Source organism: Lates calcarifer, linkage group LG18 (genome assembly GCF_001640805.2).
Source record: "Lates calcarifer isolate ASB-BC8 linkage group LG18, TLL_Latcal_v3, whole genome shotgun sequence".
Taxonomy (NCBI): domain Eukaryota; kingdom Metazoa; phylum Chordata; class Actinopteri; family Centropomidae; genus Lates; species Lates calcarifer.
In genome coordinates this window covers 43157-60251 of record NC_066850.1, presented here as the reverse complement: position 1 = coordinate 60251, position 17095 = coordinate 43157, and the positions used below count along the sequence as shown (strand labels likewise).

Genomic DNA, 17095 nt, shown 5'->3' with positions numbered 1-17095 from the left:
CTCACATGACATCATGTGACCTTCAGCTGGTGGTGTCTGGGAACAGTAGGCAGGTTTAAATCTGACCTCAGATCAGTATAAATACAGCCCCCTCTGTTTGTGACAAACACTCAGTCTGTCGCTCCACTCCTCATCACCACAACGACCACCATGATGAAGATGAAGATGATGATGATGGTGATGTTGTTGGTGGCAGCCTCTGCTGCTCCTCTTCCTCCTCTTCCATCCAACCACTCCAGGTGAGTCTGACACCTGAACACATCCAGAGTCTGAAGATCAAACTGATTCTGAGTTCGTTTCCTGTCCGTAGCCATGACGACCAGGACTCAGGACGTCTTCACCTGTCGGACGACAGAGAGAGAAACTCCACCAGGTAAGTCTGAAACTTCATCCTCACCTGTAGATCTTCATCTTCATCTGACCTCAGAACTTCCTGTAAAAAATCTTTATAAACAGATTTTATTTATAATCATCAGATTCTGACGATGAAAAATCATAAAAATCTCCTGATTATAGATTTGATGATTTTTATTCACTGTTCAACATGAAAACAACAAAATAAATTTCTGATCAGTTTTCTCCTGATTCACTGACAGATTTTTATTTTACATCATTCTTATTATTGTGATGAAAATCTGATAATTAACGATGAAATCTGATAATTAATCAAATCTGAATCATGTTCAGAATTAATATACACAAATGAGAAAATATAATCTGAAATCATTACAGGAGAAAAGTGAATTATAAAATTGGAATCATCTTCATAATAATTAATGAGAAATATATTAATGACAATGACAACGACGATGATTATGATTATTATCAGTAATGAGATGATTGATTTCTCTGCAGGTTTGAGTCTCTTCATGACGTCAACACGACGAACGACGACGTCTCAGGGTCGGTTCAGGAAATATTATTTTTATCTTTTTGATTTCATTTAGAAAATCAGAAAGTTTTAGAGCATTTATTTATTTATGTTTATTTATTTTGTTTTCCGTCATCAGATCGAGTGACATGTCGAGCAACTTTCCCTCCGTGTGAGTTCTTCCTCTTCTGAACCTTTAAACCAGGTTTCAGGTGCATCAGGTTCAAACTGTTTCTGTTTGTTTTACAGCTTCAGTTTTTCACCGGACACAAGGTGAGAGTCTCCACCTGCTCACCTGCTTACCTGTTCACCTGCTCACCTGCTCACCTGTTCAGTTGTTTACCTGTTCACCTGACACTCACCCGTTCACCTGCTCACCTGTTCACCTGACACTCACCTGTTCACCTGACACCTGCTCACCTGTGGTGTTTACAGGTAAAAATCTGTCCAGGTGTGAAACTATGTCGCTCTCTCTGTGTTTCAGGGACGCCTCTATGGAGTATGTATGACCTCTGACCTCTGACCTCTGTGAAATGATCTGATTGGCTGATGAAAACATCAGTGGCCAGAGCCAAAGAACCTCCTGTTGGAGAGTTTGACAACAGCAGCAATTATTGATCTTTGATCAAGTTATCGTGAGATCAGAGATGTTTCCTGTGGTGACATGATGATTATGAAGATAATGGAGAAGATGGTGAGTTCAGTCTCAGGTTCTCAGAGTCTCACCTGTCCTCTCTGTCTCACCTGCAGCATCAGCAGCTTCGTCCAGCCGCGCTGCGTCCTCCCCACCTGTCTCACTGTGAACCTGGGCTCCTCCCTGCAGGGCGGTGACGAGAAGGCCGGCGGCGCCACATCTGACCCGTTTGGCATTGGAAAGAAATGAAACGAATCATCAGTCCTGTTCATCCTGTTTCAACTTCAAACTGTAACTGAGTTCATCTTAAAGGTCAAAGGTTAAAGGTTAAGGGTTAAAGGAGATAAAACACCACCATTTTTAACAAGAGAAAATCAAGATTTTTACAGTGAAGTTTTGCTGTTTCTTTCTTCAATGATCAGAACAAACGTTCAACATAAACACTCAGAGGAAGAACTACGACTCCCAAGATGCATCTAAACTGAAAACATGAAGTTCAGTGTTAAAATCTGGCTCAGGGTGAATTCAGTTACCATGACAATGTGTATTTTTCTCTATGGCAACAGCAGCCATCCCTCCATCCCTCCAACCATCCATCTTTCCATCCTTCCATCCTTCCATCCATCCCTCTATCCCTCTATCCATCCATACTTCTATTCACCCCTCCATCCTCTAATCCTTAATCGTTAATCTGTTGACAACTCAGTTACACTAAGTTAAACAGAGCGTGACTTTCTGTGGCTAGAAATTCAAACTGTAAAGACTGTATGTGGTCAGAGGTCAGAAGTCAAACTAAAGACTGAAATATCAGAGAAGGAACTAATTAGTTTATATGAAGTTTATATGACAGCAGAATGTGAATGTTCATTCTTGACTTGATCCTTTCAGAATAAAGGTCCAGATCCTTTCAGAATAAAGGTTTCCTCTGTGATGAATCAGGTCTTTGTTCTTCAGTATAAATGGAAAGTCATGTGATCACACATTAATGTTCTCACACCTCCTCCTACAAACAAACAAATAAATAAATAAAAACCTCCCTCAGCTGCTCTGAACAGAAACAGTTTCAAGTCTTTAAATGTCAAACAGGAAGTTTTCTGCTCAGTCAGAAAATGTCAGATCATCATTCATGATTACAGCTGATTATAGATTATTGATCCTCTGACACAACATTTATATTGTGATAACGTTTAACCTTTAACTTTGTCAAACTGAACAGAAGGAAAAACTCACAGGAGGAAAATCAGAGGATCAACTTCACTTGAGAAACACCAACACTCAGACTCAGATTGTTCTTCTCAGAGTCTGACGACATAATGATAGGATTCCTACAGAGACAGAGTTTTTTATTAAAGAGTCAGATCCTTTTAGTTTAACCAGAAACATCTCTATATATCACTACCAAAACAGGAATTTTACTGAGCAGGACACAGGAGTTGCTGGAATACCACTGCCTCCATCTGTTAGTTTGTGTTATTAATACTTTTACTGATGAGTATCTGATTACTTCTGCCAGCACTGAGAGTCACACACATAGGCAGGAGATGAGTCCTTTATAATCCACGATCTAGGTGACCCTCAGGTGAGTGTGAAATATTTAAGACTCAGATGCAGCTTCATTTGTTTGATGAAACAGGAAAAAAAATATAATAATAAAATCATGTTTCAGACATTCATCTGTTTCAGAAACAACATGAACGGAACATTAAATTATTTCTGCTGCTGTTTGAGGGAAGCAACAGTTAAATACAGAAACTAAAACTGACATCCAGTCACTGAAACATGAAGAAGATTCATGGAGCCAGTTTCATCTCTGGTTTGTAATCAAAAGTCAATCAGATCTCTGATCAGTTTTAATGTCACAGGAAGAGATGAGAGCGAACGAGTCACATGACTCCATAAACAGCTGATTATAAGTCACTTTACTGAGAATCTGTCATATGTTCACTATGAAACTGAAACTAGATGAGAAAAAGTTAAAACTTAAAGTACATGAGGAGCAGGTGGAGGTGAAGGATGGAGAAAATGAGACCTGATCAGGAACCAGGCTCAGTTTCTGTCACAGATGATGAGATGTGTGAAACGTTATTTTGCAGAGGTGAAAAAGAGGAGGATGAAGGACAAAGAGGAGACATCAGCTCTGAAACAACTGATACAAACAGTTTTCATGTCTTTGAGAATGAAAAGATAAACACATCTACACTCAATTTAAAACATATCTGACCGGAAATATTTAGTGTAATCACACTTCAGCCTTTTCTGTATATGTTATTATATCTGTGTGGAATCATCTGCATCTGACCAGTTATTAGTTATTATTAGTTTATATCTGAGTGGGTTGTTATTATTATTATTAATAGTTTTTATGCAGAGCAGCTGATGATGTTTGAGTCTGTAGTCCATTAGAAAACAAATTAAATGTGTGAGTGGGTCTGTGTGTCTCTCATTAGCATGTTTTCATGTGTTCAGTATAATTATAGATTCTATTATTTAAATGAATCCATCAGGGTTTTTTTTTATTGGTGTAAAACAGGATTTAATACAGTTTGATATGTCTGTCACAGATTAATAAAGACAGTTTTAAATCGTCCATATGTGATGAATAATGTATGAAACATACATTCAGCAGCAGCATCATGAATGAGGATAAAAGAACATCTTTGCTGCTTTCTCTCACAAATGCTAATAACAGCGAGCTAATTAACATGTGGAGCGTTCAGACTCCCAGGTTCATAATGAAGCTCAGCACAGAGAGTGAAGGACTGAACCACCAACAATAACATGTTATACAACAACATGGACACTGGATAAAAGAGGCTGCAAGTTTCACTTCACAGGAAACACAAGTTTTAAATCTTCATCACTCGGGATTTAAAAATGTTTTAGTTTCACCATCTTCTTCTTAAAACTGAATTTAACAAAACAGTTTCTACAAACAACTGAATCACATGACCTCACAGTTTGACACATGTGACTCTCACATATGAAAGCAACAGGTGTGGTTTGTCGTCAGTGTGTTATTGACCTGTCATCGGCCTGTTGTTGGCTTGTCACTGGCCTGTCACTGGCCCGTCATCTGTTTGTTGTCAGTGTGTCATTACCCTGTCGTCAACCTGTTGTCGGCCTGTCGTTGGTTTGTCGTCAGCCTGTTGTCAGCCTTTCGGCATAGTGAAATATATCTGGTGTAGGACTGTGGGTTTATAAATGAAAGTTGCTTTTCAAAAAAAGTTAATTATTTTACACATATTGAAATATTCTGTGATTCTATGTGATTTTACAGGTGAGTTTATTTTAACACCTGTCAATTGTAGATCTGAGCCTTTAATTGGACCTTGGAGTTAGAGTTACTGTGGTCAGTCAGACCATAACATCACTGAAACTGTTGCTGCTCTGATTGTGTTATTGATCATGTTATTGACCATGCTCAGTAGTTATTGTGTCTTCAGTTTCTACATGCAGATTATTGATGAATAAAAATAACAGAGGCATAAACAGGAAGTTAACCAATGAATCACCATGGAAACAGACTGAGAGGAGGGTAAAGACATGAAGGTGAGGAGGAGTGTGAGGGAGAGATAAAGCTGCTGCAAAGATCCCTGACACCCCAACACCTTCTCCATCCACCCTCCTCCATCCACCCTCCTCCATCCATCCACCCTCCTCCATCCACTCTGCATCCACCCTCCTCCATCCACCCTCCTCCATCCATCCACCCTCCATCCATCCCCACCTAACCGTAACCCAACTCACCTTGGTTAGTGGATGGTAAATGGTTAAGTCGACCACTCTACAGGTGACATTCACACACTGATGATAATTTGAGGTTTGGTATCTTACTCGAGGACACATCAGCACACGGAGCTGGGGATCAAACCACTGACTTTGTGATTGGTGGGTGCTGCACCTCCTGAGCCATAGCTGCTCTCTTCTGTCCTGTTCATCAGTTAGATACAATATAAAACAGTTACTTTATAATAATAAAGATTCACTCTGCAACTAATGGGAACAAACAGATTAATGACAATTCGTCTTGACTTCAGTCAGATCTACTTCCTGTTTCCTCCAAACACTCAGTGATGTTCTGTAGAAACCAGCAGCTGATCAAAATTACAAAGAAGAAGAAGAAAAGTACTGAGCAGAGCTCAGTGCCACCAATGAGTCAACGGATCTGACCTGAGGGCAGATTCCTGAGCAGGCTCTACCTCTGTTTCCAGGCAGATAAACAGCAGACTGACCTCAGATCAGGTGTCCTCCAGGTGTCACAGGGGACATTTAACCACCTGTTTTCACCCTGAGCACTGTCTGACAGGAGCAAGCTGTTTGGCTATGTTTTATTTTAAGGTGGAATGAGCCTGATGCAGTGCTGTTTGCCCATGTTTTTTTTAGGTGGAATGAGCAGGTCAGACCTGACGGTTAATTAATAAAATAGTTCCTAGAAAAATTACAACTTTCTTCTCACTGTATTAATAATGAATGAATATTAATGATAAAAAACATTCCTGCAGAGTCAGTTTGTATTTGTCAGAAAAGTAAAGAGGAATCACACAGGTTTAATATTTAAATAACTAAAGCAACAGGAAGACATCAGCAAGACACCACAGAAGAAGGAGAGGAAGATCAGAACAAAGAGAAGAAGAAAAAATACCCGCTGAGATGGAGGAGAGAGAGAGACAGGGAGGGTTTCTACATCACTCCTGTCAGCCAATCAGAGAGCAGCAATAACCAGAGAGAGAGAGAGAGAGAGAGGGAGGGAGGAGAGCAGAGAGGGAGAAAAAGGCAGACTGATGCTGAGAGAGAGAGGGGGAGAGAAGGGGGGGGGGGGGGGGGGGTGTAGAGAGGAGGGGATGGTGTTTGAATCTTTTTATAAATGAGAAGAAAAAAGTTTTTTTCAGTTCAGACCAGAGGAGACGAGAAGGAGAAACAGGAGGAGGAGACACTGATAAAGAAAGGAAGAGAGAGAGAGAAGGACTGAGGATTTACTTAAAACTAAATTGACTGAGGGAGGAGAACCAGAAGAGCAAAGGAACAGGAGGAGCAGACATGAGTTTTTCCTGAAGGAGGATCTTTTACTCTAAACTGTGAGTTTGAATCTTTATTCTGTTTTTTCTTTATTGTGAGAAAAGAAATTTTCTTCTTCTTTTTAAAAATTTGTTGGATCAGCGAGAGAACAAGGATCATGATCTGTTCTGATCTGATCTGTTCTGATCTGATCTGTTCTGTTTATTCTGTTCTGATCTGAGCTGATCTGATGTAATATGATCTGTTCTGTTCTGTTCTGAGCTGATCTGTTCTGATCTGTTCTGTTCGTTCTGTTCTGATCTGAGCTGATCTGATGTAATCTGATCTGTTCTGATCTGTCCTGTTGTGAGAAAAGAAAATGTAATTTCCCATTTGTTGGATCAGTGATCTGTTCTGTTCTGGTCTGATCTGTTCTGTTCCAAGTCTCATAATCCAACATTTTATTTAGCGTCTGTTGTTTTTAATAGTGTGTTTGAACTTGTTTCTTTCTTCAGTAATTGATCTCTGTTTCTAACGTCTGTTTAATTTCAGGTTCAAAGTTTTATTTATCAAAGAGACGTCATCTCACCGAGTTTATTTTATCATGGCTCCACTTCCATGAACATGACATCACTGCTCAACATTTTCATGATGTTTTTACATCTGCTCCTGGGTTTTAAGTGAAGGATTAAGGGTCAGTAGTAGTACTGTGAAGGAGTAGTAGTATTTATAGTATTTTTTCTTTGGTGTTAGTTTGTTGTTTGCGTCCAATAGATGGAGCAGATATGTCAGTTCTTAACAAAGTATTGTGTTTACAGTTCATATTTAAATGATTCATGTCGGTTGATTATCAAAAACTCTGATGATTAACAGACAGTATTTCATAATAAACAGCTGTTGTTGTCTGATGGATGTAAAGAGTTTGAAGAATCAGACTCCACTCAGTGTGCTGATTCATTCCTGTTAACAGATCGCTATGATCAATACACCTGCTGCTGACAGACAGAAACAGAGTCTGAAGAAAAAACCTACTTTAACCTTCAGACATGAAACCATGGCATGTTTGTGTGTCTATGGCTTTTACTGTGAAAATATCAGAAACATGTCTCTGCCCAGATGTTTTATCAGCTGGATTGTAGACCAGATGTTACATTTATTTATCATCATTAATTAATGGATTATAGATTATAGTCTGTGTTCAGAGTCGGCATCCTCTCCCCGTCACGTGACCTCATGACCATGACCTGATGACCTCATATTAAAGCAGTGCAGCTGTTGAACACCTGCAGCTCAGAACATTAATTCATCTTCATTTACAGAGCAGCTAAGGCCACACCCACCAAACATGACTCACTGGTGATGTTATTGCCAGTCAACCAATCACACACACCTCTTCACTGGACCACAGAGCAGAGATCAGTTGGTTCTGCATCATCAGTGTCAAAGTTCATTCTTTAAAATCCTGTAAATATAAATAGAATATAAATAAATTATAATTTAAAAAAAAATACAGCTCCACGTTGTAGTGACCGGACGCCGATGTAGCTTTGACGTCTGGTCTCATGTCTGCTTAGAATCAAATCATCCATGAGAGAGAATCGCTCCACATCAACAACACGTCATCAACAAATCATCATGTTACTTACTTACTTAGATCGTTAGCATTGCTTCAGATTATCAACATGTTGCTTCATATTGATTCACTTCTGACTTGAGCAGAGGACAAAACATCTATCACCAAATTTTAATTAGATGCAGATTTGTTTAATCAAAACAGAAAATGTCTTTAAAGAGCTGTAAAGTATAATTTAAATTTAAAAACAGATGCTTTACGCTGAAACTGTGACTGAGCTGCAACAAGCAGAACAAACAGCTGAATCCTGTGGATGTGAGGTGTGAAGGTTTGAAGACTGATCACTGTTTCCATCACAGACGTAATGACTCAGTGTTTGCTTTATAAAAACTAACCACAGTTATAAAGTATCTCGGGCTAAAGTGAGAATAAAATAGTCAGGCCCACTCACAGTAAATAAACCACAGTAAACTAAAACTCCACCCTCATAATGAACTACAACACAAAGAGTAACTTCTGAGTTCCTGTTGGAAAACAGCCCAGAATATGATGCTCCACCTCCTCAGTCCTCCACCTCCAGACTCATTCAGTTCTCCTCCTCCTCCAAGTGACACGCTCTGATTAACTGGTGTAAATCACTCTGAGGTAAACGTCTTCAGGTCAGTTGCTATGGTTTCTGATTTAACATGTCCACCTCCTCTTTTCTCTGAGCGTCCTGAAAACATGAGATCTGTTATTTCAGAGATGACAGGAGCGAAGCTCCTCCACAGTCTGGACCTGATTCCTGACTCAAACACCACAGAGTCTGATATTAGTCAATGCTGCTAATGATCATCCTCTCAACATCACAACAGACACCTGTGTGTTGAGACGTCACCACACCTGTCATACAGGTGGGTTACCATGGCAACAGATGCCATAAATGTAAACATGAAATCTGAAAGGATTACATTCACAGATACAACAAACTATTTTTTTCAAATCTAAACTTCAGGTTTTCACATCAGAACATCTTTGTAAAATCATTGAAACATCTGTGAAGGTTTGGAGGGAAAGTTGAATCAACTATTGTCAGAACAAAGATATTCTGACCCTAAAGATAATGTAAGACTGTAAAAGGTTTCAGCTGGTGTTCAGGTCTATGTAAAGGTTTCAGCTGGTCTTCAGGTTTCAGTGGAGGCAGAAGCTGAGCTGCTGTGTGTCTCTGGTAGCAGCTCTGTAGTTGAATGTGTTTATTAGTGAGACTTCCTGCTGTGATGAATCAGAGCGCCTGTTAACAGCACATTACTCAGACAGAGCTGAAACACAAACTGAACACACCTCCATCCATCCTTTTGTTTTGTTGCTCTCTGGCTTCATGGTTAATGTCTCCCAGCATGCTCTCTGTCGTCTGATGTCGACATCCTGTCAATGAGAAGCTGCCGATTGACAGCCAATGTAGAAACGTTGTCTGAACTGAGCTGATGAGAATCTGATGAGTTGAAGCTGCAGAGCAGCAGGAGGTGACGAGCTCCACAGTTCATCAGCCTGATGGGAGTCGTTTGGTCTGATTGTGTTGTGACATCCAGCTGCAGACGGAGCTTTTGGGCCTCGTTGTCCTCTGTGTTCACCTTCAGATCTCTCAGCCATAGACATGTTGTTAGCTTTCAGGCTAACATATGTTAAAGTAGTGTGTGTATTTCTGTGTGTCAGTCCTCATCACGGGCGTCATGGTAACGGTGAAGCTGTTGGAGAGCAGCATCACAGGATGAGAGCAGCTCTGTGATCTGATTCACTGTGAGAGGAGACACTTCACCAAACAATGCCGCTGACATTTAATACAACCTGCTCCACTTCCTTATGTAACCGCGAAAATAAGAGCAGCGCTGTGGGCTCAGCGTGAATCACAAACAGAAACACAACATCAGACTGTTTGTTATTAACATCCAGACATGCTCAGCAATAATGTGTGTGAGCTGGAGGTCATCATTTATCATCAGAAACAATATGGCTGCTGTGACAGATCATCCACACTGAGGGAGGAGAAACTGCTTCTACCTCTCTCCTGGTTTTATTTTGTGACCTGTCAACCTGAATCTAACCAATAAGAATCACCTACTGCAGATGAACACCTCCACCCTCCTCCATCAGAGATCAGCAGCTGGGCTTTGATTTCATTCACTGCAGCTACAACAAACTACAGCAGAATTTCAGAAACATGAGAAAAAAGAGAGACTGAAGGGAAATATCAGAGGTGGAGTTTCTGCTGATCTGAGATCAGTTAGATCAGTTGCTCCTTGCTCAAGACCAACAGGAAGAAACAGTTGATTTGTTGGGGACTATTTTTAGCAGCAGATTAATCCACTGTGTCAAAACAAATTGTTTGTAGTTTGTTATTCACAGTCAGATCTGACCATGATGAGTGAAGAGAAAAATCCAATGAACACAGATTAATTTTTCCATCAAAGTGCTTAGGATGATAGACAGAGAGCACTGAGCCAACACCTGGGACAGGTAACGGAGAGGTGAGACCAGTCCACATCATCAACACTGACTATGTTAAACTCAGTCAACACTGACACTGAACTCTGTCATGTCCAGATGTTGAGTGCAGCCCAGCTGTTGTGTTCAGGGCCTCCATCATGGACAATGTGACATCTGGCAGCCCTCCAGGTGAGACTCACCTGAAGGACTACAACTACCTGGCCCTGATCCTTGGTGTCCCCCTGATCCTGGTCATCATCCTGGGGAATGTCCTGGTGTGTCTAAGCGTGCTCACTGAGCGCTCCCTGAAAACCGCCACCAACTACTTCATCATCAGCCTGGCGGTGGCCGACCTGCTGCTGGCCGTGCTGGTGCTGCCACTCTATGTGTACTCAGAGGTGAGTGTTTATGAGGACCAGTAGTTAATACAGCACAGTAAGGACATGTTTATGAGGTGCTGAGGACTGATACAACATCAGACCTTACAAACTTATACAACTTAAAAAAGTGAAGGAAAGTGAGAACTGTTTGGCTGCTCTGACATCGGTTAAGACAAGGGTTTGTGAGGACTGAGGATGTTTATATACATCAACATCTACACTGAGTTGTGAGTTTTTACTCACACTTTGGCACACTGAGGACACTTTGGATGAAAACATTTAGACAGTGGGGACAGTGTTAGACAGTGTAGCTGCAGTTCAGGGTGTTTTATGAGGACTTGTGTGTCTGTTCTGTTGGTTTAGTTTCTGGGAGGGATCTGGACATTGAGCACCTACATCTGTGACGCTCTGATGACCATGGACGTGATGCTGTGCACTGCCTCCATCCTCAACCTGTGTGCCATCAGTGTGGACAGGTGAGTTTACCTGTCCAAAGTGTCTGTAACATGAGGTCAAACCTGGATCTAAATCTAATTAGAAGATGAATTCACGTGCAACAAGAGGAGAAATGAAGATAATCTGAGATATGTTCATCATGTATATAAATTATAAATCAGCTGCTTCTCAGCTCAGTGCGGTGACCTCCATTATAAAAGAGATAAATGCTTTGATTGGCAGCAGAGCTAATTACGATTTTCAAATTAGACAACTTCAAAGTTTGACCTGAATGTGTCATGAGACTGAACATTTCCTCCTCCTTCATACAGTAAAGGTTGTTATTAAAGAGCACTGAATGAATCTTAATGAACAGTCTGTTAAAAATAAATTACTCTCATTAAATGTGTTTTTAATCTTCTCTCAGCGTGGTCACTCTTCACAGAGCAGAGTTAAATCCCTGAAGGTGACAGTGTTCTCCACCAGGCAGTGAAAAGACGTCTGTATTTAATCTGTGAACATATGAATAAAATGTATGGATATTTATGGAGCAGTGATAACCCTGTTAACACCTTGTTAGTGAGATATGGATGATTTCCTGGATGACAGCTGTTAATGTGGCAACTGACAGTTTTCAGCATGAAATGTAATGAAACAGTGAGTCAGACATAACTAAGTGTACAAACACCATTTTTTTCCTGATAAAACATGAATAAATATAAACTACACTGATCACCGAGCATTTATTTTTTAGAAAACTGATGTTCAGATATGAGACTTAATATGACAAATATGACGTTCATACACGAACATGTAGCAGCACACACATCTGGATCAGAACATCTGGAGCTGTTTAAACAAACAACAAAACAAATACCATCAAACACATTTGATAAGGATGACAACAGGTACATGGTGGTCTCACCTGTCTGTACTGCAGTACAGGGACACAGTGGTCTCACCTGGCGGTGGTCTCACCTGTCTGTACTGTATTGCAGGTACATCGCTGTGGTGGTTCCTCTGAAGTACAACAGGAACCAGTTCAGTGTCCGTCAGCTGGCCCTCATCACAGCTACCTGGGTTCTGTCTCTGGGCGTGGCCAGTCCAGTCATCTTCGGTCTGAACCAGGTGCCAGATCGCGATCCGAGCGTGTGCAAACTGGAGGATGAACGTTTTGTGGTGTACTCGTCGGTCTGCTCCTTCTTCGTGCCTTGCCCTGTCATGCTCTTCTTGTATTATTGGATGTTTCGAGGCCTGCGGCGGTGGAGCGGTCGCAGCCGATCTCCGGCGGGTCGAGCCGGTCGTCCGACTCTCTCTTTACGTCTCAGCTCGGCTCTACGGCGAACTAAAGCTACAACGACTGGGAGACCAGAGAAGGTGGTGTACACCACTCCAACCGGCCTCAGCCCCACGTCCCCCTCCACTGTCTCCATGACCATGGCCTCAATGACCCCAGTGATGGAGGAGCAGCCGGACGGGGCGATGGTGGCGGCGGCGGAAAGCGACCCCATGACGACGCAGATGGACAGCGTGTCGGAGGGAGACGCCGCAGAAAGGAGGGAGGGACGCAGCAGAGAGAACGGCCTGATGAAGAACAACGCTGCTGCAAAGAGAGGAAGAAGAAACAGCAAGAGCAGCAGAGTCAGCGGGAGAGAGCGCAAAGCCATGAAGGTCCTGCCGGTCGTCGTCGGTGAGTACCAGAACCACAACCAGAGACAGTCCCAGAACCACAACCAGGACCTAAACCAGGTCAGGAGCAGGTCTGAGAGGGCGTGTGAGAAGTATTTCTAAGGAAGTATTTTGGGCACATCTTCATCAGAGAGCTGAATGTAGTTGACAGAGATGAGGAACAACATGAAACAAAGACCATCAGCAGGACCTGAACTGTGGACTCTGTGGTTCATGGTCGGAGCCTTAAAATTGTTGTTTCCTCTGATTTATAATCACAGCACTAAAACATGATGGATGCACGCTGGACAAAGATTCAAAATCAGATGTAAAAATCATAAAATCATTTTTGACAGACCCATCTCACACTGACAAAGAAAACATAAAAACTATTTAATCAAAACACTGAATTATTCCTTCAGTGTTTCAGTTTCATTACAGTGTAATAGTAGTATTTTGTCACAGCAGCTTTGAAATCTAGTTTGTTTTCTGTTGTTCTCTTATACAAGAAATGATCATTTAGATTCAAATTAAAACAGAAACACAAATGTTACACATCATTTACTACAAAATGATTACACACACTCAGCCTTTCTCAGTGCTATCAGTATTATGGAAGTGAGTGAATATGAAGAATATGTACTATGAATAAATAAATAAAGAAATAATGAGTTCTCTGCAGGAGATGCTCTGACAGCTCGACTGCCTGCAGCTCTACACTGAGAACAAACTCTGCTGTATCTGATGAATTTATTCCCATTAAATGAGAGATTTTCTTCTCTCTCAGCTGGACGTTTGTTCACTACACAAACTGTTCCTCGTGTTTAACTGTAACACAGAGTAAAGCTGTTATCCTCTCAGTAAAAATAGAAACTGCTTCTATCAATCTCCTTGGAAACCATGTTACTGCCTCAGCAGCAGCTTCACACCACGTAGACACTAAGACTTCAACACTCAGAATCACACTTAAGTAAAACTGTAAAAACTGCCTGTAGGATATTTTTAAATGATGATATATTGTAGTGGATTTAGTTTGAACTTAAAAATGCTCACATCCCTTTGGATTTTTGTTTTTAACTCATCCACTAAAGCTTCAGAGAAACATTTGTGTATGAGTAAAGGTCTTTTCACATCCAGCACGATGCAAATAGTGACAAAATAAGACAAAATAAGTTAGAAGTTAAAAGTTAGAAACATATGAGATGTTGTAGAAGAATAAATACGACTGTCTGTCTCTTTGTGTCACAGGTGTGTTTCTGGCCTGTTGGACTCCTTTCTTCGTTGTCCACGTCACCAAGGTATTGTGTCAGTCATGTGACATTGGCCCCACCCTTATCTCAGTGGTAACATGGCTCGGCTATGTCAACAGTGCCGTTAACCCGATCATCTACACCGCCTTCAATGCCGAGTTCAGGAATGTTTTTCACAAGCTGCTATGCTGTCGGACATGAAACTACAGCTGTCAAAAGGACTGTCTTCAGACTGAGTCTCAGACTGAATCTCAGACTAAGTCTCAGACTAGATGTTTTTATTATCTCATCTGCAGAGCCAAATGCTTTTTTAAAAACTCTCCAGACATTCAAAGACTTGTCCTGGAAACTGTTCATCACCAAGTGGAGGGAAACAGTTTCTGAGCAAAGCCTTAGTTTAGATCTCAGCTGGACTGAAACACTCTGTCTCTTATTATGAAAGTTTTTTTTCATTTGTCAGACTCTTATTTTGAAAGTTGTAACCATTTGTCAGTTATTGATAAAGCAGCAGTAATCAGATTACAGCCACATCTCAGCCCAGAGGCATAAAATGAGTGAACATGTGCAGAAATATAAATGTTGATGTTGGAGTATTTTCATGGTGATGTTGTTTTTAATGGTGCAGATTTTACAGATCTGTTTTTATTATTTCTATTTCTTTTTACAGAAAAGTGTTGATGACTATTTTTGTGACTAATGTTACTAGCACACATCATGAAGGTTGTCTAGAGAAAAAAAAACAGAAAAACAAAAAGAATGTCTGAATGTTTCCATGAGTTTGTGTTGAAGACAAACAGAAACAGCTTGTTGAAGTTTATTAAAGAGGAGAATCTTGTTTGTAGTATTTTTATCTGTAAAGTGAAGGTGACTGTGATGAAATGTAGCTGAAACATCAGTCTTTGTCATTAAATGAAAAACAATAAACAAATTAAAGAAATTAGTTTTTGTTCGATGAAGTCAGATGAAAATACTTTTCTGTTTAATAACATTTAAATAATCAGACATTTCAGTATTTACATTTCAGATGTAAATATTGTGCTTTTACATTTGTTTGTTGGTTTCAGTTTGAGATTAATATTTTTGATTTTTGTTTCCTAAAAATAATGTTAAAATATTAATAACTGATTGTGGCTAATAATTTTTCTGAGGAAATGCAGGTAACCACTCAGTTGCATTTTACATTTTAAATTAACATATCAAAATAATCCTATTAACCACAATAGATGCATGCGTTTCTTTGTTGATTCAGTTGTTTGTAGTTGTGACAGTGGATGTGTAGATAATCATTTATTTGCAGACATGTTATGTTGCAGCCTTACAATGATTACTACATAATGACAAAGTGAAAATAGAATTGTTCTGCAAAATAATAAAAGAGGAAAAACTTAAATTCCACCTTGACATAAGTATTCAGACCCTTTACCATGACACTTGAACTGTAGCTCAGGTTCCTGTCACTTCTCTGGATCATCTTTGACATGTTTCTACATCTTGACTGGAGTCCACCTGTGGTAAATTCAATTGACTGGACCTGATTTGAAAAGAAATGTCCCTGTCAAACATTTCTAAAATTATGTTCTCATTTTGACTTTATATGATATTGATTGTAGACTGATGAAGGAAAAAAAAAAGATTTTTGGATTTTAGCATAGGGGTGTGAAAAAAATGAAGGGGTGTGAATATTTTCTGAATGCAGGATTCAGGACTCCCCAGTCTGACTGACGTCGTGACGGTTTCTGACGACTGGTGACATGTTGAACTGTGTAATTGTTGTTGCCTTGCAAGTGAAACTGTTCGCTCAGGTGATTATTTTAGATTAATGACACGTCTGTCTGTGGGCAGAACTGAAACCTCCCTCACATTATATTTTTCACCTTCTGAGGAAACATGAGTGATGTGTTTCTGCAGCAGATTCATCACTAACGGACATTTTAATCACCTCCATCAAACAGCCTGGGAAACCACATGCCAGTTACCATGGTAACACCAGACACATACATCCTCCTGCTGCAACATGTGATGATCGTGTGTTCAGAACTCCATCGAGAAAACTGATCATTTTACTCTGAAAACAACTTTGTCTCCCACAAATTACATTTTTACACAACTGAACCACAACAGCAAGCAAGTTCTTTAGGAAACAAGATGGATTTTGTTTTCTATAAATTGATGAAAGTTCAAAATATGTTGAAAATATCAGAAAATTATGGATGTGAACCTGGACTCTGGATGTTAACCTGGACTCTGGTAAAACTACATTTTTTCTGCAGTGTTTTAGAGTGGATTATTCCTTTAACATGAGCCCTGGAGGAGATAAAGTGAGATGAGTCACTGACAGATTTAATAAAGCTGATGTCGGCTCAGTGACCTCTGACCTCTGACAGGAAGTTAGCTTCATTTTCACTCAGATCGTCAACACGTTTGTGAAGGAGATATGTAATAAACATTTGAAACTCTATTCCAGAAAACCACCAATTTTAACAGTGACTCTGAAGTTTTTCTTTAGTTTTGACTTGTCTGTTTCAGTTTGACTTATTTTTAATTGTCTTCACAGTTTTTTTTGTCAGTTTTCTCCTTCAGATTATCACCTGCAGGTTCTCAGCTCTGCACCAGGAATATCATTATCAGTCCACAAATAGTTTCTACAGTCAGACAGTGGTGGAGCTTTAAATGTACTGTAGATGCCCCGTCAACTCCATCAGCTCTGTCAGGACCACATATCCACAACAGACTGAGAAGAAAACAACAATAAACTGAACAACAGACTCTGAAACAGGAGGATCTTGAACAAAAACCACATCCCTGAGCACTTCAAGCCTAGTAAGA

At 40.2% G+C, this 17095-nt stretch overlaps 2 protein-coding genes across 5 annotated transcripts; both read left to right on the top strand.

Annotated features, from left to right (window-relative positions):
- The first annotated feature begins 76 nt into the window (after nt 1-76).
- Nucleotides 77-2440, top strand: zgc:193726 (uncharacterized protein LOC561161 homolog). Of its 3 annotated transcripts, XM_051077729.1 has the most exons (7): nt 78-239; nt 311-373; nt 856-903; nt 1011-1043; nt 1121-1144; nt 1356-1370; nt 1622-2440. In XM_051077729.1, the coding sequence occupies exons 1-7, from the start codon at nt 151-153 to the stop codon at nt 1752-1754; spliced, it is 405 nt and encodes a 134-aa protein (XP_050933686.1). In that variant the 5' UTR covers nt 78-150; the 3' UTR covers nt 1755-2440. The 3 variants fall into 3 exon arrangements, with proteins under 3 accessions (XP_050933687.1, XP_050933688.1, XP_050933686.1); XM_051077730.1 differs by lacking the exon at nt 1356-1370 and having other exon boundaries at nt 77-239; XM_051077731.1 differs by lacking the exons at nt 1121-1144; nt 1356-1370 and having other exon boundaries at nt 77-239.
- A 3892-nt stretch (nt 2441-6332) lies between these two features.
- On the top strand, nt 6333-15659 carry drd4-rs (dopamine receptor D4 related sequence). Of its 2 annotated transcripts, XM_018689935.2 has the most exons (5): nt 6333-6580; nt 10654-10934; nt 11280-11392; nt 12350-13041; nt 14268-15659. In XM_018689935.2, the coding sequence occupies exons 2-5, from the start codon at nt 10695-10697 to the stop codon at nt 14468-14470; spliced, it is 1248 nt and encodes a 415-aa protein (XP_018545451.1). In that variant the 5' UTR covers nt 6333-6580; nt 10654-10694; the 3' UTR covers nt 14471-15659. The 2 variants fall into 2 exon arrangements, with proteins under 2 accessions (XP_018545451.1, XP_050933642.1); XM_051077685.1 differs by lacking the exon at nt 6333-6580 and having other exon boundaries at nt 6785-10934.
- Nucleotides 15660-17095: the final 1436 nt, after the last annotated feature.